The sequence below is a fragment of the Coregonus clupeaformis genome, chromosome 21 (genome assembly GCF_020615455.1).
Source record: "Coregonus clupeaformis isolate EN_2021a chromosome 21, ASM2061545v1, whole genome shotgun sequence".
In the NCBI taxonomy this organism is placed as follows: Eukaryota; Metazoa; Chordata; class Actinopteri; order Salmoniformes; family Salmonidae; genus Coregonus; species Coregonus clupeaformis.
This window is the reverse complement of record NC_059212.1, coordinates 16349656-16376121: the sequence shown is the minus strand read 5'-3', so window position 1 is coordinate 16376121 and position 26466 is coordinate 16349656. Positions and strand designations below refer to the sequence as shown.

Below are 26466 nucleotides of genomic sequence, written 5' to 3'. Positions count from 1 at the left end.
CCCTATCAACAGATATGAGTTTAACATCTAGCATCGAGTCTAGTGATCATCAACCCACACAACCAGAACACTGGAAATCATGTGTATTACAGATAGGGAAAACATATAGTGTTAATCACTCAAAAATTAATAACTTTATTAATCTTAAATATTCATTGCACCCTGTCCGAAAGAAGATTTCAAGCCTGTGCTCGTCATCTAACCAAAACACTTCAGGGTGAGCATTAAAACGTTTACAGAAAAAATGTCTCAGATCATAATATATTATAATAAATAAAGCCATAATGTATTGTATGCAAATAACAACCTTCTCAGATGAGAATCTAGAAAGATTACCAACATTCCAAGAGTTTAAAATGCATTAATATGAGTAAAACCATGTGTATCAAGAAAAAAATTGAGCTAGATATTTAAACATGTTCTCACAAACAATAATCATTATTTTAATGTCATATAAATCCAGTTGCCAGTTTTAATAAATCATTTCAATCATATCTTCAGACCAAAGGAAACATTCACAACAGTCTCTTTTTGATCCTTCAGAGTACTGTATGCAGGTTGAGTGAGCACACAAAGATATTTTGAGCCAAATAATTACACACAAAAGAACAAAAAAAGACAGAAGAGATCATAATGAATTGATGTGGTAGCTAGTGATTGTCAGAAACATTTTGGGGAGTCTCTCTCAGTCTCAAATGGTTATGTAATAGCATTGTTTCATTCAGGTTGAATAGCCTTGTGTCATAATGCGCCCACCACCACGCCTAGTTCCTCCAGGGGTTATATAGTCCACACAACCATTCCAGGTGCATCTCATGGAGGGGCAGCAGTGGAACAGTGAGATACAGGACAAACTTCACTCCCAGAACTCAATCATATGTGGATTTATTATGGATTACCTGCAGCTACCAGGTAAGAATCAAATGAGCATATCAATTATCTCTATGGTATCTCTATGGGGTTATGTCAGTTATGTCATGATGTGATTTGTTGTGTGTGTTTTGAGACATTCGCTCAGGTAAAGCGGTAAACACTGAGATAAGGCTTTAGGCTATTTAAATAAATAGTTGATTATGATATCTATGAATAAGAAACCATATTTATGTTAGCATATCTATCTATTTGAACAATATTTTGGACTCACATGGTACACATGGTATGTAAATAACATTTGTAACATGTGATCTTGTTGGGAACTCTGTATTTGCTTGATATTGTTGAGTGGAGACAAAGAACAAGTCAGACTACTTTTTAGTTTTATTAATATGTTGCAATTACTTGCGTTACGTTTGTATCTATTAACTGCACACACACTCGTCCCTCCAGGCCAGACTCACCATCTTTTGGCAGTCTGTTTATTTCTCTGACCTGGCCCTTGGTTACATTCTGATCCTTCAAACGGGCAGACTGGGTTACACACAAAACTGTGCTCCTGATTACATGGCCTGAGTCTACTGTTGCTTACATGGTTTCAATAGATGAATATACGGGAAACATTCTATTCTTATTCGAATTACAATAAATTACTATGATGCTTCTTCCCACCCTGCCCTCACACCCCATCTCACTACTATGCTTTCCTTCGATCTTCAGTCTCTACTTTACAGGCAAAATTCTAAATTCAAAGAATTCCTCATGACAATATACAGTAGACATGTCAATATTGGTGTTGGATCATCATGTACTCTCCGTTTATTTGTTCCAGAAAGCATCATAGAAAACTCTACACCTGGTGGGCAGATTTTGGCAGAGAGTAAACAGAGAAGCTCCTCTGACAATATCAACCCTCCACAGACAAGTGACAACACCTGCATACCCAAGGACTTCAGCTGCATCTACAGCAAAGGTAAACCCAGCCCAACAAAAGCTGCATTATGAGGCTGATGAAAGCTACTGCTACTAGCCTATTCATCGGTTATACTGCACTCATGGTCTTCATCCCAAATGGGACCTTTTTCCCTATATAGTGCCGTACTTTTGACTAGGGCCCATAGGGCTCTGGTCAAAAGTAGAGCACTGTAGGGACTAGGGTGCCATTTGGGACACATTCAGGGTCAACATGGTCTGGCTTTCTATCCTGAAGGTGAAAGAAACGCACACCTGTTTAGGCGAGGTGCTGGCTAGCGGAGTAGAAAAGGACAGCCGCACACTCCAGGAGCTCAGATGCAATAATTGTATAACCAACGTTTCGACAGCCAAGCTGTCTTCATCAGGATATATTGACAAACACCACGGGTCACTAGTTTACATAGTTTGAAAGGACACACACAGGTGTCTGTAATCATGGCCGGCTGTATCTTGATTTCATTGGTTGATTTACAGATATACTGTAAATAGAACATATAAAAAAGCATGAATGGATAACATACGATCATAGATACAATTTGGCTACATAGGCCTACAAACATTATTTACAATGGATAGCAAATTAAATGAAAGGTCCAAGCGGCCTCTCATTTTAACAATAAATTGTCAAGGTCATCCCCTCTCCTAGGGAGGGGGACGTGTTCGATGCTGATATAACGAAGGGACAAAATAGAGTGGTTCGCTTCCAAAAAGTGGGCCGCATCTGGGTACGTCGAGTTTTTGACCTAATGTTGCTACAATGCTCAGAAATTCGTACTTTTATTTCACGCTTCGTTTTGCCCACATAATATTTACCACAAGGACAAGTTATAAGATAAATAACTGCCTTAGTGGAGCACGTGATAACACCTTTGATTGTGACCTGTTTCTCTGTTTGGGGATGTTTGAATGATCTACATTTGTAAGTGCCATTGCATTGAGTGCTGCCATTACACTTGTAGTTTCCATCCGGTAGAGGCTCAAGGATATGTTGGTGTAGGGGTATTTTGGGGTGGTAAATCAGAGTTTACCAATTGATCTCTGAGATTTCTGCCCCGTGAGAATACGACCAAGGGAGGGTCTGAAAACACATTACCAATACTGTCATCGGTAATACTGTTTATCCTCCCTGGGACTCGTGTTCCTGTATACATACAGGAGGGACATCACTCACTGAGGCAGTGCAGATCAACCTGGACTCTGGAGTAGACATAACATAGTAAACGTAAATCTGTCTCCCTCAATTTAGTATGATATGATACGTATGGTATGTATTAATTTGTGAATGTCCATCATACATTTCTTATGATATGTTACCAATTACAATTTGTATGATATGTTACGGATTGCATTTTGTACAATATGTTGTGAATTTCCAATACGTATGACATGTTAGGATTTCCAATTTGTTGTGGCTAACGTTAGCTAGGCTAGGGTTTAGGGGTTAACGTAAAAAAAAAAAAAAATGTTTTAGGGCGTATATTTATCAATCTGATACAGTGCATTCGGAAAGTATTCAGACCCCTTGACATTTTCCACATTTTGCTACTTTACAGCCTTATTCTAAAATTGATTTTTTTTAAATAATCCCCTCATCAATCTACACACAATACCCCATAATGACAAATCAAAAACTCTTTTTTAAAAAGAAGTTTTAGCAAATTTGTTAAAAATAAAATACAGAAATATGACATTTACATAAGTATTCAGACCCTTTACTCAGTACTTTGTTGAAGCACCTTTGGCAGCGATTATAGCCTTGAGTTTTTTTGGTTATGATGCTACAAGCTTGCCACACCTGTATTTGGGGAGGTTCTCCCATTCTTCTCTGCAGATTCTCTCAAGCTCTGTCAGGTTGGATGGGGAACATCGCTGAACAGCTATTTTCAGGTCTCTCCAGAGATGTTAGATCGGGTTCAAGTCCAGGCCACTCAAGGACATTCAGAGAGTTGTCCCGAAGCCATTCCTGTGTTGTCTTGGCTGTGTGCTTAGGGTCATTGTCCTTTTGGAAGGTGAAGCTTCGCCCCAGTCTGAGGTCCTGAGCGCTCTGGAGCAGGTTTTCATCAAGGATCTCTCTGTACTTTGCTCCGTTCATCTTTCCCTCGATCCTGATTAGTCTCCCAGTCCCTGCCACTGAGAAGCATCCCCACAGCATGATGTTGCCACCACAGGGATGGTGCCAGGTTTCCTCCAGACGTTGCGCTTGGCATTCAGGCCAATGAGTTCAATCTTGGTTTCATCAGACCAGAGAATCTTGTTTCTCATGGTCTGAGAGTCCTTTAGGTGCCTTTTGGCAAACTCCAAGCGGGCTGTCATGTGCCTTTTGCTGAGGAGTGGCTTCCGTCTTGCTACTCTACCATAAAAGCCTGATTGGTGGAGTGCTGCAAAGATGGTTGTCCTTCTGGAAGGTTCTCCTATCTCCACAGAGGAACTCTGGAGCTCTGTCAGAGTGACCATCAGGTTCTTGGTCACCTCCCTGACCTAGGCCCTTCACCCCCGATTGCTCAGTTTGGAACAAATTGCCCAATTTGTAAGTCGCTCTGGATAAGAGCGTCTGCTAAATGACGTAAATGTAAAATGTAAATGAATAGTATTGGTGGTTCCAAACTTCTTCCATTTAAGAATGATGAAGGCCACTATGTTGTTGGGGATCTTCAATGCTGCAGAAATGTTTTAATAACCTTCCCCAGATCTGTGTTGACACAATCCTGTCTCGGAGTTCTACGGACAATTCCTTTGACCTCATGGCTTGTTTTTTGCTCTGACGTGCACTGTCAACTGTGGGACCTTATATAGACAGGTGTGTGCCTTTCCAAATCATGTCCAATCAATTTAATTTAACACAGGTGGACTCCAATCGAGTTGTAGAAATATCTCAAGGATGATCAATGGACACAGTATCCACCTGTCTCAAGGCAAAGGGGCTGAATACTTATGTAAATAAGGTATTTATGTTTTTGGTTTTTAATAGATTTGCCAACATTTCTAAAAACATGTTTTCGCTTTGTCATTATGGGGTATTGTGTGTAGATTGATGAAGGAAAAACAATTGTTTAATCCATTTTAGAATAAGGCTGTAACGTAACAGAATTTTGAAAAAGGGAAGGTGTCTGAATACTTTCCAAACAAAAATATAAATGCAACATGCAACAATTTAAAATATTTTACTGAGTTACTATCACGTTTCAGGTGAAGACCCAGATGCAGACAGTGTCGAAGTAACAAAAGTTTATTACAAAAACAGAGGTCAGTAATCCAGATCAGAGTCCAAAAGGTACAGAACGGCAGGCAGGCTCCGGGTCAGGGCAGGCAGAATGGTCAAAACCGGGAAAACTAGAATAAATGAATTTACATTTGATATTTTTTTTTTTACATTTTAGTCATTTAGCAGACGCTCTTATCCAGAGCGACTTACAGTTAGTGCATACATTTTTCATACTGGCCCCCCGTGGGAATCGAACCCACAACCCTGGCGTTGCAAGTGCCATGCTCTACCAACTGAGCTACAGGAGGTGGTAGGCCACCAAAAGCGTTGTCGTACAAATGCCAGGGTCCGACGGGAGCCCGGGTGGCAGGCAAGCCTGGAGGAGTGGGCCCACTCCAGGACCGGGGTTCGGCTGGGAACGCTGCGCCTCCTGGACCTGCTTCCCTATTCCCCAACTGAGTGCTGTCGCCAAGCACAAGGTGGGAAGGATGGTCTTGGATTCCGGGGGTGTAGCAGCGGGGCTATAGCGGCGTGACAGCGCATCTGGCTTGACATTCTCGGTATGAGAGGGAGAAGTTGAACCGGGTGAAAAGCAGGGCCCACCTAGCTTGCCTGGAATTGAGACGCTTGGCGGTGCGGAGATATTCCAAGTTCTTGTGGTCTGTTCATACAATGAACGGATGTTCTGCTCCCTCCAACCAGTGCCTCCACATCTCCAACGCCATCTTCACCGCAAGAAGCTCACGATTCCCCACATCATAATTCCTCTCCGTGGTGTTGAGGCGATGGGAGAAGAAGGCGCAGGGATGTCACTTGAGGTCCAGGGCCGAGCACTGGGACAGGACCGCCCCCACTCCGACATCAGAAGCATCGGCCTCCACCACGAACTGGCGGGACGGGTCAGGATGAACCAAGATGGGAGCAGTAGTGAAACGGTGTTTGAGGACCCGGAACGCCCGGTCAGTAGCTGGGGACCATGTGAACGGAACCTTGGGAGAGGTGAGTGCAGACAGGGGGGAAGCCACGGTGCTGTAACCCCGGATAAAGCGGAAATAAAAGTTGGCAAATCCCAGGAAATGTTGCAGCTGCACTCTGGACGTAGGCTGGGGCCAATCCACCACCGCTCTCACCTTCCCGGGATCCATCTGTACACTCCCTGCTGCGATGATGTAGCCCAGGAAGGTGATGGTGGAGCGATGGAATTCGCATTTCTCCGCTTTCACAAAAAGTTGGTTCTCCAGGAGGCGTTGGAGGACCTGTCAGACATGGAGCATTTATTCTTGGGCGGAGCGGGAGAAGACGAGGATGTCCCCGAGGTGGACGAAGACGAACCGGTTCAACATGTCGCAGAGAATATCATTAACCAGGGCCTGGAACACAGCTGGAGCATTGGTAAGGCCAAATGGCATGACCAGATACTCGTAGTGACCGCTGGCCTTGTTGAAGACAGTCTTCCACTCGTCCCCCTCCCGAATCTGCACCAGGTGGTAGGCATTCCGTAGGTCCAGCTTGGAGAACACGTTGGCCCCCTGGAGCGGCTCGAAGGCAGAGGAGATGAGTGGTAGCGGGTAGCGGTTCTACCGTTGAGGCCCCGGTAGTCGATGCACGGGTGCAGGGTTTTGTCCTTCTTCTCCACAAAGAAGAACCCTGCGCCTGCGGGGGAGGCAGAGGGACGGATGAACCTGGCAGCTAGGGAGTCCTCAATGTACACTACCAGTCAAAAGTTTGGACACACCTACTCATTCAAGGGTTTTTCTTTATTTCTACTATTTATTACATTGTAGAATAATAGTGAAGACATCAAAACTATGAAATAACACATATGGAATCATGTAGTAACCCATAAAGTGTTAAACAAATCAAAATATATTTTATATTTGAGACTTCAAATAGCCACCCTTTGCCTAGATGACAGCTTTGCACACACTTGGCATTCTCTCAACCAGCTTCATGATGTAGTCACCTGGAATGCATTTCAATTAACAGGTGTGCCTTCTTAAAAATTAATTTGTGGAATTTCTTTCCTTCTTAATGCGTTTGAGCCAATCAGTTGTGTTGTGACAAGGTGTGTGTGTGTGTGTGTGTGTGTGTGTGTGTGTGTGTGTGTCTGTGGGGGGGGGGTTATACAGAAGATAGCCCTATTTGGTAAAAGAGCAACTCCATATTATGGCAAGAACAGCTCAAATAAGCAAAGAGAAACAACAGTCCATCATTACTTTAAGACATGAAGGTCAGCAAATACGGAACATTTCAAGAACTTTGAAAGTTTCTTCAAGTGCAGTCGCAAATACCATCAAGCGCTATGATGAAATTGGCTCTCATGAGGACCACCACAGGAATGGAAGATCCAGAGTTACCTCTGCTGCAGAGTATACGTTCATTAGAGTTACCAGCCTCAGAAATTGCAGCCCAAATAAATGCTTCACAGAGTTCAAGTCACAGACACATCTCAACATCAACTGTTCAGAGGGGACTGTGTGAATCAGGCCTTCATAGTCGAATTGCTGCAAAGAAACCACTACTAAAGGACACCAATAAGAACAAGATACCTGCTCGGGACAAGATACACGAGCAATGGACATTAGACCAGTGGTCATTTGTCCTTTGGTCTGGAGTCCAAATTGGAGATTTTTGGTTCCAACCGCCGTGTCTTTGTGAGACGTGGTGTGGGTGAACGGATGATCTCTGCATGTTCCCACCGTAAAGGATGGAGAAGGAGGTGTTATGGTGTAGGGGTGCTTTGCTGGTGACACTGTCCGGGATTTATTTAGAATTTATTTAGAATTCAAGGCACACTCAACCAGCATGGCTACCACAGCATTCTGCAGCGATACACTATCCCATCTGGTTTGGGCTTAGTGGGACTATCTTTAATTTTTCAATAGGACAATGACCCAACACACCTCCAGGCTGTTTAAGGGCTATTTTACCAAGAAGGAGAGTGATGGAGTGCTGCATCAGATGACCTGGCCACCACAATCCCCCGACCTCAACCCAATTGAGATGGTTTGGGAGGAGTCGGACGGCAGAGCGAAGGAAAAGCAGCCAACAAGTGTTAACCTCTACGGGATCGGTGTCCCGTATACGGGACGGTTGAGCTAACGTGCGCTAATGTGATTAGCATGACTGTTGTAAGTAACAGCAAACTTTCCAGGACATATTTACATTTACATTTCTTGTCATTTAGCAGACGCTCTTATCCAGAGCGACTTACAGGAGCAATTAGGGATAAGTGCCTTGCTCATAGACATGTTACATGGGCAGAAAGCTTAAATTATTCTTAATCTAACTGCACTGTCCATGCTATTGTTTGAGAAGAGTGCACAACAACAAAAAACTTAGCACGGCAACTGGTTTGATACATTCACCTCTGAAGGTAAATAATGTACTTACATTCAGTAATCTTGCTCTGATTTTTCATCCTTAGGGTCCCAGAGATAAAATGTAGCATAGTTTTGTTTGATACAATCCATTTTTATATTCAAATGTAGGAACTGGGTTCTACAGTTTGAACCCCTGCTCGGCCATCTAGATGTGTGAAAGTTAGTGTATAAGCTAATGATCCATCGTGTATGACATTCCTGGGAGTGTGTAAACTTACATTTTGTGTTACCATATCATTTTTGTATGTTCTCTATAGTTATGTACTTGAAAATGTATCAATTGACCAATTCGGCACATTTGGGCAGACTTGATACAACATAGTCCAGTATTGCAATGCTTCACTGGATCAATCTGAAACTTTGCACACACACTGCTGCCATCTATTGGCCAAACTCTAAATTGCACCTAAACTGTAATATTATATTATGGCCTTTCTCTTGCATTTCAAAGATGATATATATATTTTTTTTTAAACATGTTTTTTTGTTTGTATTATCTTTTACCAGACCTAATTTGTTATATACTCCTACATTAATTTCACATTTCCACAAACTTCAAAGTGTTTCCTTTCAAATTGTATCAAGAATATACATATCCTTACTTCAGGTCCTGAGCTATAGACAGTTAGATTTGGGTATGTCATTATAGGCGAAAATGGAAGAAAAGGGTCCGAAAGAAAAACCCTTGAATGAGTAGGTGTGTCCAAACTCTTGACTGGTACTGTATATCCCAGACAAGATTAAAGAATTTGACAAGTAGAATATAGAGGAAAACCTGGTTCAGTCTGCTTTCCAACAGACACTGGGAGACAGATTCACGTTTCAGCAGGACAATAACCTAAAACACAATGCCAAATATACACTGAGTGTACAAAACATTAAGAACATCTGCTCTTTCCATGACATAGACTGACCAGGTGAATCCAGGTGAAAGCTATGATCCCTTCTTGATGTCACTTGTTAAATCCATGTCAATCAGTGTAGATGAAGGGAAGGAGAGGTTAAAGAAGGATTTTTAAGCCTTGAGACAATTGAGACATGGATTGTGTATGTGTCATTCAGAGGGTGAATGGACAAAATATGTAACTGCCTTTGAATGGGGTATGGTAGTAGGTGCCAGGTGCACTGGTTTGAGTATGTCAAGAACTGCAACGCTGCTGGGTTTTTCACGCTCAACAGTTTCCTGTGTGCATCAAGAATGGTCTACCACCAAAAGGACATCCAGCCAACTTGACACAACTGTGAGAAGCATTAGAGTCAACATGGGCCAGCATCCCTGTGGAACGCTTTCGACACCTTGTAGAGTCCATGCCCCGACGAATTGAGGCTGTTCTGAGGGCAAAAGTGGGTGCAACTCAATATAAGGAATGTTTTGTATATCAAATCAAATCAAATTTCATTTGCCACATGCGCCAGATAGTGAAATGCTTACTTACAGCCCTTAACCAACAATGCATTTATTTTTTTATAAAAAATTTAAATAAAACAACAACAACAAAAAAGTGTTGAGAAAAAAAGAGCACAAGTAAAATAAAATAACAGTAGGGAGGCTATATACAGGGGGGTACCGGTGCAGAGTCAATGTGCGGGGGCACCGGATGGTTGAGGTAGTTGAGGTAATATGTACATGTGGGTAGAGTTAAAGTGACTATGCATAAATAATAAACAGAGTAGCAACAGCGTAAAAATATGGGGTGGGGGTAGGGGGGGCAGTGCAAATAGTCTCGGTAGCCATGATTAGCTGTTCAGGAGTCTTATGGCTTGGGGGTAGAAGCTGTTGAGAAGCCTTTTGGACCTAGACTTGGCGCTCCGGTACCACTTGCCGTGCGGTAGCAGAGAGAACAGTCTATGACTAGGGTGGCTGGAGTCTTTGACAATTTTGAGGGCCTTCCTCTGACACCGCCTGGTATAGAGGTCATGGATGACAGGAAGCTTGGCCCCAGTGATGTACTGGGCCGTACGCACTACCCTCTGTAGTGCCTTGCGGACCGAGCAGTTGCCATACCAGGCGGTGATGCAACCAGGATGCTCTCGATGGTGCAGCTGTATAACTTTTTGAGGATCTGAGTATACTCAGTGTAAGTCAGTGTTTGCGTCCGTAGCAGTTTGCATAAATTTGAGTGGTTAAATACAATACATATTGACAGAATGGCTGTGAGACAGAGAAAGAGAGACTGTTGCTGTACTCCCAGGTAAGGCCCTTGCTTCTGGTACCACTGAAGGCCCCAGTGTTCAGTCAGGCAGCTTGAAGAAGATGTGTCACCATCCATGTCACAGCACACAGTGGCCTGATTGGGAGATCAAAATAAATGCATTATGTACCTTTCATCACGAAAGCCATGTTAGCATTCACTGCACGTTGCTGAACAATTCAGCCCTTTTGCTAGCGTAATTGATATATGGAAATTCACATACAATATTCATAAGCTTTGACTGTAATACCTGTAGGGTCTTGTGGGCTGCTTTAGCATTAGCTAGCCTAACATTAATCATATTACCGGTGCTAATATTTCTTTCTTTCAATACATGCACCTGAATATTTCAATTTCATAAACCATGTATCCTGGACCTTTTAAAACTACTCGCAGGCCGCTAACTGTTTGATAACAAACAACCTTGTCCAGTCATGTTACCTAGCTGGCTAACAACCTGGTAACTCGACCACCAGTATGCTTTAAGATGGCACTGGAAGAAAGAAAAGGGGCTCCTGGATGTGCTCTCAGGCATATAGGCTAAATCAATTGAAATCAATCCCTTTTTATGGTGCTCCTAAATACTTTTTGGTACTCTTAATTATTTAAAGACGAGCACTGACTACAAATTAAAAAAGTTAATTTACAGCCCTGACCGTGTCCCTTTATCTTTAGATCTACTCCCTGCCCTCAGTGGTGAGGACACAACCAAAGGTTTCTTCCAAGAGCTGGTGAGCGTTCTCCTCAGCTATGTCTGCAAGTCGTTCAGAAGAAGCTCCAAAGTCCTGGACTTCCACCACCCTCACCAACTCAGAGAGGGTCTGGAGGGCTTCAGTCTGGATCTCCCAGACCAGCCCGAGAACCTGGAACAACTCCTGGTCGACTGCAGGGACACCTTGAAGTATGGAGTCAAAACAGGTACCGTAAGAGCTGTCGACTGTTTTGTCAAAAATGTACTCTAGGTACAAAACATGTACTCCATTAGGGGTGTAACAGTTAATCAAACCCAAGGTTCAGTACATATTGCAGTTTTGGGGTCAGGGTTCGGTTCGGGTACAGCGGGAAAATGAAATGACAACAGTTAATGTAGTTCCTTTTTGTTTATTTAAGAAAATCCAAGTGTTGGTATTCCTGATTCCATTTGATCATGAGTCATAATGCTTGATGAGAGCACAATCAGAGTACCAACACATTTTCTTAAATGAGAACACACGATTACTCATCAACAACAACACTAAAATAAAGTGCAATATGCCTGTGAAATCAATATGTAAACATGGCTCAGACATTGTATAGGCCTATGCTGTAATGTTTTCTTAGAAAGAGAAAAATATGCACACTTGTGTGACGCTCCTAAAGGGGGCGTGTCTGTATCACAGGTACTTCTAATTTCCCACTCCGTGGTAATGTGATGGGCTGTCACTGTTAAGTAGCTCTCTGTAGCCCTGGAGATCCATCCATCTGTAGTAAGTGCAACCCAGGGTGCATTGGCCAATTCATTGACAACTTTGGCTTTAGCTTGCTTATATAGAGCGGGTACTACCTGTTTGCTGAAATGGGTGCGAGTGGGAGAAGTTCGTAAGGGACAGTTCAACATCTACTGAAAGGAGCATCAAGCTCATCAGGTGCACTTTCACCACCCTGTGAAGTTCATCATAACTTATTTAATCTGTAGCCTAATAAACTGCCTGCTTTCCAGAGTCTAGTGGGAGGACCACACAACACATCATCTCATGACTCCAAGTGTACTTCGATATCAGGGGTTGCGTTAACGCAGAATTCAGCATTTTTCACGCAGACAAAAAAGATCAATCGCATAAGAAATATCTTGCTGCGTTTTGTAAACGCAGGTCGAAAATGCTTCTCACGCCTTGACCACACCTACAGCATCATTGCACAAAATGGTACGCAGCATCATCTGGATATGTGTGCAACAAAAGTTCAACCTTGACCTTCTGCTACCATTTCTGTCAAGCCATCTACGCATTGTGATGTCACGAGAGGCTGTGTCCTGGAGGGACGTTACATCCCCCTGAGGTGGCTGCAAACCCAGACAGCTATGGCTCCATCTGCTGGTATGGTCGGGAACTCCACCCCTCTATGGCCAATCTTCCCACGCAGCTGAAACAAATGAGGAGCTGATGAGCTAAAGGTTTGGAAAAGGGAAGAGACACACTGAGGGAGTGTGTGGGGGGTGAAGAGACACAGTCTCCAACCTGGGCTCTCTGGAGAACAAGAGTGCTGCACGTCCACTTCCAGGAGGAATATAAGGATTGGGAGACACTTACCTTTGGGGAAATACTCACCTGTGGATATATGCACCTGTGGAAATACGTGAGAGACATTTGGAAGGACTTTTTGCTGGGTTGGCCACTAGCTGCAACGTGGACTACAGTAAGGCTGGGGAAAAGTTATCTGAGCGAGTGAGAATTATGATGTGGGATGTGGAAGAGACATCCCTGAACTGTTAACCCTTAAAGAGCCACACGAGAACAGACTTTTGTTATATTTTCGTTAATTTCCCAAGACCTATAATAAAATCCTTGTTTTGTTTGAACCTTGTCTCCTTGCACTACTTGAGCAATCCCGCTGAAAGCTGTGTAGCCTCTCGTGACGTCACAGCATACAATTTGATGCATATGTTCGATTAATCCCACATATGCACCACACAGAACACACTGCAACTGTCTCTGTAACGCAATGCTGCAAGGCAAACGCAGTGTTCCATTGGAAATGAATGTACTTCTGGAGTACCAAAACACAATTTCACTGTAGGTGTGATCGAGGCGTTATTGTAATTTCTGTTTGGCATCAGACTCATTTTGTGCTTCAGTTGCACTTCTCCACTTATGATGAGAATTCACTAAGGGGCATTCTATCATCAGACAGCTATCATCAGACAACGCTCTGACTGATGTGTAGACACTTTTCTCTGTGTTTCTCTGGTAAAATTAGCTTCAAGCAAAACATTAGGAAGTGTAGCTGGCTACATTCTTTCTATGAGAAACCTGATATAATAATATGCCATTTAGCAGACGCTTTTATCCAAAGCGACTTACAGTCATGCGTGCATACATTTTTGTGTATGGGTGGTCCCGGGGATCGAACCCACTACCTTGGCGTTACAAGCGCCGTGCTCTACCAGCTGAGCTACAGAGGACCACGCAGAGGACCACGCATAGTTTTTGCTAAACAGACCTTGCTTTTTCATTGTAAGCTAATTTACTTGTGTGGCTGCTGGCCAAATAGTGTTGCACTTCTGTTGTCAGCTGATGAAAATGAAGCTATTTTCTGCAGAATGTGTTGCACTAATGTATTTTCTGTGAAGGAAAACTATAGTTGCTTGCCCCTGATGACTCTATTGAAGCAAAAAAAATAAACTCTTGACTTTCAATATAAAACGTAGGTGAAATAGTTTAAAATGCAGATTTCTGAACTCTAACGCGATCCCTGGATATGATGTTTATGATATCAATATTAGAGCGTTAAAGCTTTTCTACTGTCATTTCTTGCATAATTCCTTTTACAGACACAAAAATATCCCACCTTGTCTAGTGTATTTTGTTTTGTCAACATTTGGAAAGTTTACCAACAAATTAGCTAGCTGTTTACATCAGGCTGGTCATGAAATGTTTTATCCAACATGTACTTTACTCGCATAAAAAGGTTGGATGGAAACCTGGTTAATGTCAAACCATTTTGAGGATGCTGGAATTATATTTTGGACGCATTTGCGCATGCCTACAGCAGACTTTTGAAGTAGCTAGCATAATCAGATTAAAACATTGTGACTGGTTGTGTTTGATACACAAGGTTGGTTTAGATTGTTGACAACATGTAAACTATATTTTGTCTCCAATGTTTATTAAAAACATAAATAAATTTGCACAATAACTACTTGTCTCTCAAATACATTGTTACAGTTGGTGGTTGGCTATCTAGCGAATCTTTGCCTTATTAGCATTGACGTGAAATCAGTCAAAACACAAGATGAAACAAGATGAAATGAGCCACTTACAATTCCCCAGATGGCAGTTTCTTGTCATTCTTGCTAGCAATCTGGCGGCCCAGAATCACAACAGAATCACAACAACAGGCTGACTTCTCGCCATGGAAGCGCTCATCGTTTTCGTGACGTTATCAGCCAACCCATCTATATGGCAACATTATTATAGGACGACTTCGGAGAATGATGATCTGCAACAGATCGCACATATCAATATCAGAAGTAAAAATACAACCAGACTGGCCTGCTACTGTGCCTTTCTAGACCTTATACACTGTCGAGAGTAGACCCACAACTGATCCAAATGGAAAGAAACATTAAAATCACAGAGCTTTTGCGCGTTATTCAAATGAAAAATGTTCACTGCAGCCTAGAGTAGAATTTTGTACTCACTTATTCATTGCATTTTGGTGTTGTAGGCTAGTCTAAGTAGGATAATTGTATTGTCCCTAAAAATATCAAATCAAATTGTATTGGTCGCATACACATATTTGGCAGATGTTATTGCAGGTGTAGCGAAATGCTTGTGTTCCTAGCTCCAACAGTGCAGTAATATCTAACAATACACACAAATCTAAAAAGTTAAAAAATGGAATTAAGAAATAAATAAATAAATATTAGGACGAGCGATGTCGGAGTCCGCAGTGTGTGTGTGTGTGTGTGTGATGGGATATACAGTGAGGTAAAATAGTATTTGATCCCCTGCTGATTTTGTACGTTTGCCCACTGACAAAGACATGATCAGTTTATAATTTGAATGGTAGGTTTATTTGAACAGTGAGAGACAGAATAACAACCAAAAAATCCAGAAAAACGCATGTCAAAAATGTTATAAATTGATTTGCATTTTAATGAGGGAAATAAGTATTTGACCCCTCTGCAAAACATGACTTAGTACTTGGTGGCAAAACCCTTGTTGGCAATCAGAGGTCAGACGTTTCTTGTAGTTGGCCACCAGGTTTGCACACATCTCAGGAGGGATTTTGTCCCACTCCTCTTTGCAGATCTTCTCCAAGTCATTAAGGTTTCAAGGCTGACGTTTGGCAACTCGAACCTTCAGCTCCCTCCACAGATTTTCTATGGGATTAAGGTCTGGAGACTGGCTAGGCCACTCCAGGACCTTAATGTGCTTATTCTTGAGCCACTCCTTTGTTGCCTTGGCCGTGTGTTTTGGGTCATTGTCATGCTGGAATACCCATCCACGACCCATTTTCAATGCCCTGGCTGAGGGAAGGAGGTTCTCACCCAAGATTTGATGGTACATGGCCCCGTCCATCGCCCCTTTGATGCGGTGAAGTTGTCCTGTCCCCTTAGCAGAAAAACACCCCCAAAGCATAATGTTTCCACCTCCATGTTTGACGGTGGGGATGGTGTTCTTGGGGTCATAGGCAGCATTCCTCCTCCTCCAAACACGGCGAGTTGAGTTGATGCCAAAGAGCTCGATTTTGGTGTCATCTGACCACAACACTTTCACCCAGTTCTCCTCTGAATCATTCAGATGTTCATTGGCAAACTTCAGATGGCCCTGTATATGTGCTTTCTTGAGCAGGGGGACCTTGCGGGCGCTGCAGGATTTCAGTCCTTCACGGCGTAGTGTGTTACCAATTGTTTTCTTGGTGACTATGGTCCCAGCTGCCTTGAGATAATTGACAAGATCCTCCCGTGTAGTTCTGGGCTGATTCCTTACCATTCACATGATCATTGCAACTCCACAAGGTGAGATCTTGCATGGAGCCCCAGGCCGAGGGAGATTGACAAGTCTTTTGTGTTTTTCCATTTGCGAATAATCGCACCAACTGTTGTCACCTTCTCACCAAGCTGCTTGGCGATGGTCTTGTAGCCCATTCCAGCCTTGTGTAGGTCTACAATCTTGTCCCTGACATCCTTAGAGAGCTCTTTGGTCTTGGCCATGGTGGAGAGTTTGGAATCTGATTGATTGATTGCTTCTGTGGACAGGTGTCTTTTATACAGGTAACGAGCTGAGATTAGGAGCACTCCCTTTAAGAGTGTGCTCCTAATCTCAGCTCGTTACCTGTATAAAAGACACCTGGGAGCCAGAAATCTTTCTGATTGAGAGGGGGTCAAATACTTATTTCCCTCATTAAAATGCAAATCAATTCATAACATTTTTTACATGCATTTTTCTGGATGTATTTGTTGTTATTCTGTCTCTCACTGTTCAAATAAACCTACCATTAAAATTATAGACTGATCATTTCTTTGTCAGTGGGCAAACGTGCAAAATCAGCACGGGATCAAATACTTTTTTCCCTCACTGTATAGACAATATGGACAGTATATGGATAGAATATGTAATATATCTGAAGAATAGTATATGTACAGCAATAGTTAAATAGGATATGCCTTGACTAGAATACAGTATATGCTGTACATATGAAGTGGGTAAAATAGTATGTAAACATTATTAAAGTGACCAGTGTTCCATGACTATGTACAGTGCCTTGCAAAAGTATTTATCCCCCTTGCTTTCTTCCTATTTTGTTGCATTACAACCTGTAATTAAATGGATTTTTATTTGGATTTCATGTAACGGACATACACAAAATAGTCCAAATTGGTGAAGTGAAATGAAAAAAATAACTTGTTTCAAAACATTCTAAAAAAATAAATAACAGAAAAGAGGTGCGTGCATGTGTATTCACCCCCTTTGCTTTGAAGCCCCTAAATAAGATCTGGTGCAACCAATTACCTTCAGAAGTCACATAATTAGTTAAATAAAGTCCACCTGTGTGCAATCTAAGTGTCACATGATCTGTCACATGATCTCAGTATATATACACATGTTCTGAAAGGCTCCAGAGTCGGCAACACCACTAAGCAAGGGGCACCACCAAGCAAATGGCACCATTAAGACCAAGGAGCTCTCCAAACAGGTCAGGGACAAAGTTGTGGAGAAGTACAGATCAGGATTGAGTTATAAAGAAATATCTGAAACTTTGAACATCCCACAGAGCACCATTCAATCCATTATTTAAAAATTGAAAGAATATGGCACAACAACAAACCTGCCAAGAGAGGGCCGCCCACCAAAACTAAAGGACCAGGCAAGGAGGGCATTAATCAGAGGCAACAAAGAGACCAAAGATAACCCTGAAGGAGCTGCAAAGCTCCACAGCGGAGATTGGAGTATCTGTCCATAGGACCACTTTAAGCCGTACACTCCACAGAGCTGGGCTTTATGGAAGAGTGGCCAGAGAAAAGCCATTGCTTAAAGAAAAAAATAAGCAAAATCATTTGGTGTTCGCCAAAAGCCATGTGGGAGACTCCCCAAACATATGGAAGAAGGTACTCTGGTCAGATGAGACTAAAGTTGAGCTTTTTGGCCATCAAGGAAAATGTTATGTCTGGCGCAAATCCAACACCTCTCATCACCCAAGAACACCATCCCCACAGTGAAGCATGGTGGTGGCAGCATCATGCTGTTGGGATGTTTTTAAATCGGCAGGGACTAGGAAACTGGTCAGAATTGAAGGAATGATGGATGGTGCTAAATACAGGGACATTCTTGAGGGAAACCTGTTTCAGGTGTTCCAGAGATTTGAGACTGGGATGGAGGTTCACCTTCCAGCAGGACAATGACCCTAAGCATACTGCTAAAGGAACACTCAAGTGGTTTAAGGGGAAACATTTAAATGTCTTGGAATGGCCTAGTCAAAGCCCAGACCTCAATCCAATTGAGAATCTGTGGTATGATTTAAAGATTGCTGTACACCAGCGGAACCCATCCAACTTGAAGGAGCTGGAGCAGTTTTGCCTTGAAGAATGGGCAAACATCCCAGTGGCTAGATGTGCCAAGCTTATAGAGACATACCCCAAGAGACTTGCAGCTGTAATTGATGCAAAAGGTGGCTCTACAAAGTATTGACTTTGGGGGGGTGAATAGTTATGCACGCTCAAGTTCTCTGTCAAGAAAAAATATTTTGCAACTTCAAAGTGGTAGGCATGTTGTGTAAATCAAATGATACAAACCCCCCAAAAATCCATTTTAATTCCAGGTTGTAAGGCAACAAAATAGGAAAAATGCCAAGGGTGGTGAATACTTTCGCAAGCCTCTAAGGTGCATGTTACAGTAACCGGGTGGTAGCTGGCTAGTGACAGTGACTAGGGGTGCTGTCATGTGGTGACTATTTAACAGTCTGATGGCCTTGAGATAGAAGCTGTTTTACAGTCTCTCGGTCCCAGCTTTGATGCACCTGTACTGACCTCGCCTTTTGGATGGTAGCGGGGTGAACAGGCCATGGCTTGGGTGGCTGAGGTCCTTGATGATCTTCTTGGCCTTCCTGTGACACCGGGTGCTGTAGATGTCCTGGAGGGCAGGCAATGTGCCCCCGGTGACGCGTTGGGAAGACCGCACCACCCTCTGGACAGCCCTGCGGTTGCGGACGGTGCAGTTGCCGTACCAGGTGGTGATGCAGCCCGACAGAACACTCTCAATGGTGCATCTGTAAAGGTTTGTGAGGGTCTTAAGGGCCAAGACAAATTTCTTCAGCCTCCTGAGGGTGAAGAGGCACTGTTGCGACTTCTTCACCACACTGTTTGTGTGGTGTGTATTAATTTGTGGATGTCCATCATCCATTTTGTATGTTATGTTGCGAATTACAATTTGTATATGTTACGAATTGCAATTCGTACAATAAGTTACGAATTGCTTACAAAATGTTACGAATTTGAAATACGTATGGTATGTTAAGAATTCCAATTAGTTGTGGCTAAGGTTAGCTAGGTCGCTAATGCTAACGTTAGCTAGGTGGGTAACATTAGCTAGGCTAGGGTTAGGGCAGGGTTTTCCAAACTCGGTCCTCGGGACCCCAAGGGGTGCATGTTTTGTTTTTTGCCCTAGCACTACACAGCTGATTCAAATAATCAACTAATCATCAATCTTTGATAATGTTAATCAGCTGTGCCATTGGTTCTGGCCATGGGAAAGGCTGACATTACAGACATCATAGATTTGTAGAATGTTCCAGAATGTCCTCATCTGTCCCCAGGTCACCCACGCTTCTTCAATCAGCTGTCATCAGGGCTGGATGTCATCGGTCTGGCCGGGGAATGGCTGACATCTACCGCCAACACAAACATGTAAGATTTACATTCCTTTTTAATTTTAGGTAAGTTGACTGAGAACACATTCTCATTTACAGCAACGACCTGGGGAATAGTTACAAGGGAGAGGAGGGGGGATGAATAAGCCAATTGGAAGCAAAAAATACATTCCCCCTGGGTGAACATATTTTGTTTTTGCCCTAGCACTACACAGCTGACTCAAATAATCAAAACTTGATGAGTTGTTTATTTAAATCAGCTGTGTAGTGCTAGGGCAAAAACTAAATATGTGCACCCAGGCGTGGCCCCAGGACTGAGTTTGGGAAACCCTGTTTTAGATCATAATGAATAAAATTATATAGACAGGGTGGACCTTATCCTAGATCAGCACTCCTACTCTGAGGCGCTTGATGCATACGGGCCCAGTTGACACTAGGGACTACGGTGTGATCTGTTCTCTGGTAAATGTCATTGTAGTATATGATGAAATGTGGTCGTCATGGCTGATGAACAAAAGGAGTCTGCTCATACTGAACATTGATCATAAGGTTTATTCAGATCAAAAGCTTCAGCATGAGTTTACAGACACGCGTATCCAGAGAGCAGTGTCCTCCCATTCTAATGTCTGCTCTGTTCTATCTTCTTCGTTCACCCCTATTTATAACCAATGCAACAAGATGGGCTCCCTCTGCTGGCCAGTTTACACTACACTTCCTGTCTACAACCCCCCCCTGTCTGTGATATGTGGTATTACACCTAAAACATTCCCCCTTGATACTACCACAAACAACATTCTATCTCTTCATGAAAAACATTTAACAAAGGCATAATCTTCAGATACCACATTATTCTGCAATATGAGTTAAAGATCCAATATGTAAAACCATTTTTCTAGGTTTACTTATGAAGTGTCCCCAGTGTTCATTCTGATGGAGGAGGTTCTACTGAGGAAGATGCAGGAGATTGTGGGTTGGTCAGAGGAAGAGGGGGATGGTGTTTTCTGTCCAGGTACAGTGTTAGCTACATTCTGACCTTACTATCAATACAAACAATGTAGCCAATGACAAACATAAACTGTGATACATTTATCCTTGTTGTTACTTCCATTGAATTGGTTCATTTTGTCCTCTTAATCTTGGATATATTGTTTAATTGTTATGAAGTTAAATTAAATTATAAGATTAAGACAATCTCTTAGTGAGATATCCATCTATAATACAGTATGTATATATATTTACTCAGGAGGGACCATGTCCAATCTGTACAGTGTACTACTGGCCAGATACCACTTTTTCCCTGAAGTGAAGACCAAAGGGATGACTGCTCTGCCCAGGCTAATCCTCTTCACCTCAGCACATGTACGCATCACCAATATTCACATTAGGTCATGTTTATTCACATTATCTATAAACATGTACTGACAAATACTTTTTTCCCTCCTCTAGAGTCATTATTCAGTCAAGAAATCTGCGGCAGTCCTTGGGATAGGGAGTGAAAATGTTGTGGTGGTGAAATGTGATGACCGGTAAGCAAGGACGGCAGAGTGATTTGCATTTGTTGATCGTGAATGTTGACAATATCATCAGAGCTAGAGGAGTGATGTTGTTTTTTCTATTCAAGGGGAAAGATGATCCCTGCAGAATTGGAGTCAAGTATCATTACTGCCAAAGATCAGGTAATGGATGAATGAGTCTGCTCTTGCCAAACTGAGGAATAAAGGGATTTTTGAATGAAATACATGTAAGCATACCTGTATACAGTATTTTCAGCCAGGGAAGGATTTAGTCAAATTAGGAAGAAACAGACACCCCCAACAGATCAAACCAGAATTTCTGTTTTCCAGTCAACAACATTGTCTGGTGCATAAAATGAGCTACCAGAGCTCCAGTGCGTTGGCAGGGATTATTTCACAGGATCAGGTCAATACACTCATCATGATTCCTGTCATCTTTCTCCCTCTCTCTCTCTCTCTTCAGGGTTGTGTCCCGTTCTACGTCAATGCCACAGCAGGCACCACTGTGTACGGAGCCTTTGATCCTCTCAATGCCATCGCAGACATCTGTGAGAGCCATGGACTCTGGCTGCATGTTGATGTATTTACCTTAAAACATCTGTCTATACATCACGGTTTAACGGACACAGATTTATCTTTATCCTGGATTTAAAATATATTTCAATTGGCCATGCTTTTTAGTCCAGTACTAGGCATAATTTGTGTCTGGGAAACCGTCCCCATAAGAATTTATAAAATATGTGAAGATAAGATTGTATTTACAGTAAGATTCTCTTTATTTCTTAACAGGCAGCCTGGGGCGGAGGACTGTTGATGTCCAAGAGGCACCGTGTGAAACTACAAGGGATTGAACGGTAGGTACGGTAACCAGAGAGAACAGAGACTTGAGGACACCCAAAATCTACAGCTCCCCGAAAAGATAATATATTGCTAGTTTTCACTCTAACGTATAGCCAGGATCAATTCAATTTGGGGGGTACTGTTTCCATTTACAATTGAATTGGAATTGACCCTCAACAGCAACTGCCTTGATTGGTTCTTACATGCAGGTATATTTGAATTATTTTCATTATAGAGCCTGGTCTGTGACTTGGAACCCTCATAAAATGATGGGTGCTCCGCTGCAATGCTCAGCCATACTGGTGAAGAAAAGGGTGAGTAGTCTAACGCTATGATTTTTCTAAAATCAAGATGAACATTACATGCACACACAACACAAACACACACACAGAGAAACACACACACACACACACACATAATGTAATCAGTGGTTTCTCACTAGCAGGGCCTCTTGCAAGCCTGTAATCAGCTGTGTGCAGAATACCTCTTCCAAACTGACAAGCACTATGACACCTCGTATGACACCGGAGACAAGACCATTCAGTGTGGCAGACACGTTGATGTCTTCAAGCTCTGGCTCATGTGGAAGGCCAAGGTATGTAACACACTCACATGGATCTTTTTCTTTTCTTTATCAACTGATCAATAAAACACATTTTATACCCATCCCTCTACATTTATATTGTATTTTTTATATGTCTCTTCTTAGGGTTCAGAAGGCTTTGAATCACAGGTCAATAAATGTTTGGAAAATGCTGAGCACTTGTTTGACAAAATCAAACAAAGACCAGACTTTGAACTCGTCTTCAAAGGCAAAGTAAGTCTGTTTTTTTTAAAGTCCCGGTAGTTATTGAATAATTCCTCAGTGAAATGAATCGTTGCTAAGCCTTATCTATAACACATCCCCATGCAGCCTGAACACAGCAACGTGTGCTTCTGGTACATCCCACCAAGTCTGAGGAAAATGCCACCAGGTCCTGAGAGGAACAGGAGACTCCATGAGGTAATGCTACACATTGGATTTCTAATGTTAGTGATATATTAGATGCGTCTTAATTCAACCTTTGTGGTTCTTTATCCATTAGATGCTGCAGATACTGTACCTGTACTCATAACTAGCAGCAACACATTATGACTTCAGTTCATACTCTTTAAATCTATACTCTATAAAGCTATAGCTAAATAACTGTTTGGTTTCTAAGGTGGCACCAAAGATCAAAGCCAAGATGATGGAGCAGGGGATGGCCATGATTGGCTATCAGCCGCTTGGAGACAAAGTGAACTTCTTCCGATGTGTCTTCTCCAACCCGGCCACACAGACAGAGGATGTGGACTACCTGTTGGAGGAGATCGCTTGTCTCGGTCATGATATATGCATCAGGATTGAGACCAATTTATGAATCAGGTTGGCTGAATCAGGTTTGAGACCACTTTATGAATCAGATTGTGGTTCAGATCAACTGTAAAACATGCAATTAGAGTAAAATAGGTAAAAACAATCAGAAAACTAAATATATCTCTAGACGTACTAATTGTTCTCAAATGTTTTATTGCATGATTACAGTCCTTTTTTATATACAAATATAAATATTATTTTTGTATTCCAGAGTATCAGGGAATTGTTATAATGTAGCCAGTTTATTTCTTCATTCATTCATTTTATTTGTGTACAACAATATTGTAGCCTATATATCTAAGAGGACAACGAGCATGGTTTCATTTTTTATATATCATTTCTGAAGTTTGATATTTTCATAAATTTCTAAATATTAATGTTAAGTAGGCAACAGTTGACGCTGTAATTTGGTAATTGTATCAACTGAAAGGTTATTAAAGTGTGTAACATAATCATATTGGCCTAAAATATTACATTTCACTAAAAAGTCCATCACTACCATCTGTAGGTAAAAATGAAGACTTGAACAAATACAATCACAAGCTCTAAAATGGGTCAGTTATGTTTTTCATATGAATGAACACAAGTTCGATTTTTGTTGCTTTTCTGAATGAATCACAATGGAGAAGCTGGAATAATGGTGATTGGTTATATTGCTTTAACTCTTTATTGCACAAAAATATGAAAGATCCTTTGAAAAATTCAAATTCATCAATATATCTGTACACATTCCAAATACAAAATATAACAACCATTTCTTCCCTCAGTACGACAGCATTATCCCTTGTTAAGAAATAGCCTGAATGCTGGCATTGTGACAATGTCCTGTAATTTTGGGGAGTGAGAAAGATTCCAAACAGCTTATTAGTATCCAGTCTTTCAGCCACAGGATATCATGGTGAACCGTTTGTAGATGCAGGTCATGTTGTACAGTACAATGTACACAAGTAAGAGTAGGACAAAACCCAGAAGAACCACTAAGCCCACCCTGGTCTTGAACGAGCTCTTACAACAACCTTCCTCCCCATATTCCTCCCCCAACCCTGGTCTTTCCTCATCAGACACAGGCACAGGAGACATCCCCTTTGGCTGCCCAGCGAGTAGGTGCCTACCTGAATGTTCACCAGGCACTGTAGCCCTCTCTTGGTGGTCTACAGACAGGTAGCAGGTGTTACTAGGCAGCTGTATGAAGACAGGTGTATATTCTGTGGGGGATGGGACAGAGATGACGGCCATAGTGTCCGGGTCATCAGGGAGCTGGGAGACGGAGACCCCATGGGGCAGGGTGGTGACAGAGCGACACCAGGGGCAGCGCAGCTCACTCTGGTTTATCTTCATCTGGGTCAAGCACACCGAGCAGCAGGTGTGCTGGCAGTCCAGGAGCTTGGGCCTGCACCGCAAATTGTAGTAGTTCAGACAGATCTGACATTCTAACACTGAGTTTTGTTGTGAGACAGGTTCCATAATCATGAGTTTGGTCTGTTGTGTCAATGACAGTCACAAGATGTCAAACCCCAAACAGTCTGTTGTTCCCTCAGTTAGAATATGCAGATTAGGGAACCATTGCACATCCAGAGGGAAACTCAGATGTTACACGCTCTTGGTCTCGCCTCCCCTCCTCTTTACAGATGTGTTGTGTCACAGTACTTAGTTGAATTCATGTCTGGCTCCATCTACCCTATTAGAGAGAAGACATTTGTCAAGTCAGTGCGTGATTCCGTAATCCTCATTAAATCACTCATACTGAAAAAAGGAAAAGACTACTTGGTCATGTCCTGCCCTGTGTGTGTGTGTGTGTGTGTGTGTGTGTGTGTGTGTGTGTGTGTGTGTGTGTGTCCTTCAAGACCCTGTGTATGACTATAAGGATTAAGTAAAAGAAGCCTATTTTGTCATTGACCAAAAAAGAAATGAAGCTTAGATAATCAGCAAACCTGTATCTGGTCTGGACTGGCAAGGATGTTGACCTCTAGATCTTTATCGCTCAGCAGCCTAAGGTAAAGTTCCTGCATGACATTGCTGCAAATCTCTTAAGGCAATCTTATGGGCTTAGTCCAGGTTGAAGTTTTTAGTTGAAGAAGCAGTCGTGAGTTACAGAATGCATGTCAGCCCACAAAAACTAGTTTTCAAGTTCTTGCAAGTACTGACATACCAACCAAACCAGTTCACCAGGTTCTCTAAATAGGACACACAAACATAGTCAAATTATCCCTCTAAATAGTGGCAGTATCTCTAACCTGCCTACCAGTTACCGCAGTAGCCTATCCCAAGTGCTAAAGTTTGCAAAAATAACATTTACTTTAATTAGAGCTAGGACAAAGTCCTTGGACTTTTCATATGCAAGATAATGCTTTACCACTAACTTGAAATGGTTATATATAGTTGATAATCACCTGAAAAGAAAAGTGGACATTGGCTCTGGTAATACCTGGATGGAGCTGTAATTTGAAAGCAAAATATTACATGAAGCCACACATTACTACCATATAGCCTAATTCAAGAAGTTTAAAAGTTAATGTGTCTACTTTAAAGGCTATGTAAACACTGAATGCCATGAAAGATTGTTGCATTTAATTGCTGATAATGCTGTTATCAAGGTCATTTCATTAGTAGGTGATGTCAAAGGTCATCATGTGGGAGGAGTGGGAGCTCATTTGATGTAACCTTTATTTTGACAGGGATTCTCACAAAGCAATAACAACTATTTTGCTGTCCTATAAATCCAGTTGCCAGTTTTATTTTTTTAATGGTGTCCTCAGACCAAAAAAAGGTAACATTCATAAGTCTCTTTTTGATCCTTCAGAGTACTGTATGCAGGTTGAGTAGCACACACAAACATATTTTGAGCTAAATAATTACACACAAATGGACAAAAAAGGACCAAAGTGATAATAATGAATTGATGTGGTAGCTAGTGATTGTCTGAAACATTTTGGGGAGGCTCTCTCAGTCTCAAAGGGTTATGTAATAGCATCGTTTCATTCAGGTTGAATAGCCTTGTGTCATAATGCGCCCACCACCACGC

The 26466-nt window shown here is 42.1% G+C and overlaps 2 protein-coding genes across 2 annotated transcripts; one reads left to right on the top strand and one right to left on the bottom strand.

Annotated features, from left to right (window-relative positions):
• The first annotated feature begins 890 nt into the window (after nt 1-890).
• gad3 (glutamate decarboxylase 3) lies at nt 891-23899 on the top strand. Its single transcript, XM_041841381.1, has 15 exons — nt 891-912; nt 1706-1846; nt 11301-11543; nt 19641-19731; nt 20591-20703; nt 20938-21053; nt 21141-21220; nt 21316-21370; nt 21672-21788; nt 21998-22062; nt 22284-22362; nt 22494-22643; nt 22758-22865; nt 22962-23051; nt 23251-23899. The coding sequence occupies exons 1-15, from the start codon at nt 891-893 to the stop codon at nt 23446-23448; spliced, it is 1668 nt and encodes a 555-aa protein (XP_041697315.1). The 3' UTR covers nt 23449-23899.
• An 81-nt stretch (nt 23900-23980) lies between these two features.
• Nucleotides 23981-25513, bottom strand: LOC121535241 (E3 ubiquitin-protein ligase RNF152-like). Its single transcript, XM_041842114.1, has 2 exons — nt 25376-25513; nt 23981-25122 (listed from the first exon to the last, which is right to left on the bottom strand). Exon 2 carries the CDS (start codon nt 24912-24914, stop codon nt 24324-24326), a length of 591 nt encoding a protein of 196 aa, XP_041698048.1. The 5' UTR covers nt 24915-25122; nt 25376-25513; the 3' UTR covers nt 23981-24323.
• Between the last annotated feature and the right edge of the window lie 953 nt (nt 25514-26466).

Excerpts from the sequence above, each read along its gene's own strand:
- LOC121535241 (XM_041842114.1), bottom strand. The coding sequence starts at position 24,914 with ATGATTATGGAACCTGTCTCACAACAAAACTCAGTGTTAGAATGTCAG.
- gad3 (XM_041841381.1), top strand. The coding sequence starts at position 891 with ATGGATTACCTGCAGCTACCAG. Across the intron at positions 21,789-21,997 it reads GACTCTGGCTGCATGTTGAT|GCAGCCTGGGGCGGAGGACT; the intron begins GTATTTACCTTA and ends ATTTCTTAACAG. Across the intron at positions 22,363-22,493 it reads CCATACTGGTGAAGAAAAGG|GGCCTCTTGCAAGCCTGTAA; the intron begins GTGAGTAGTCTA and ends TCTCACTAGCAG.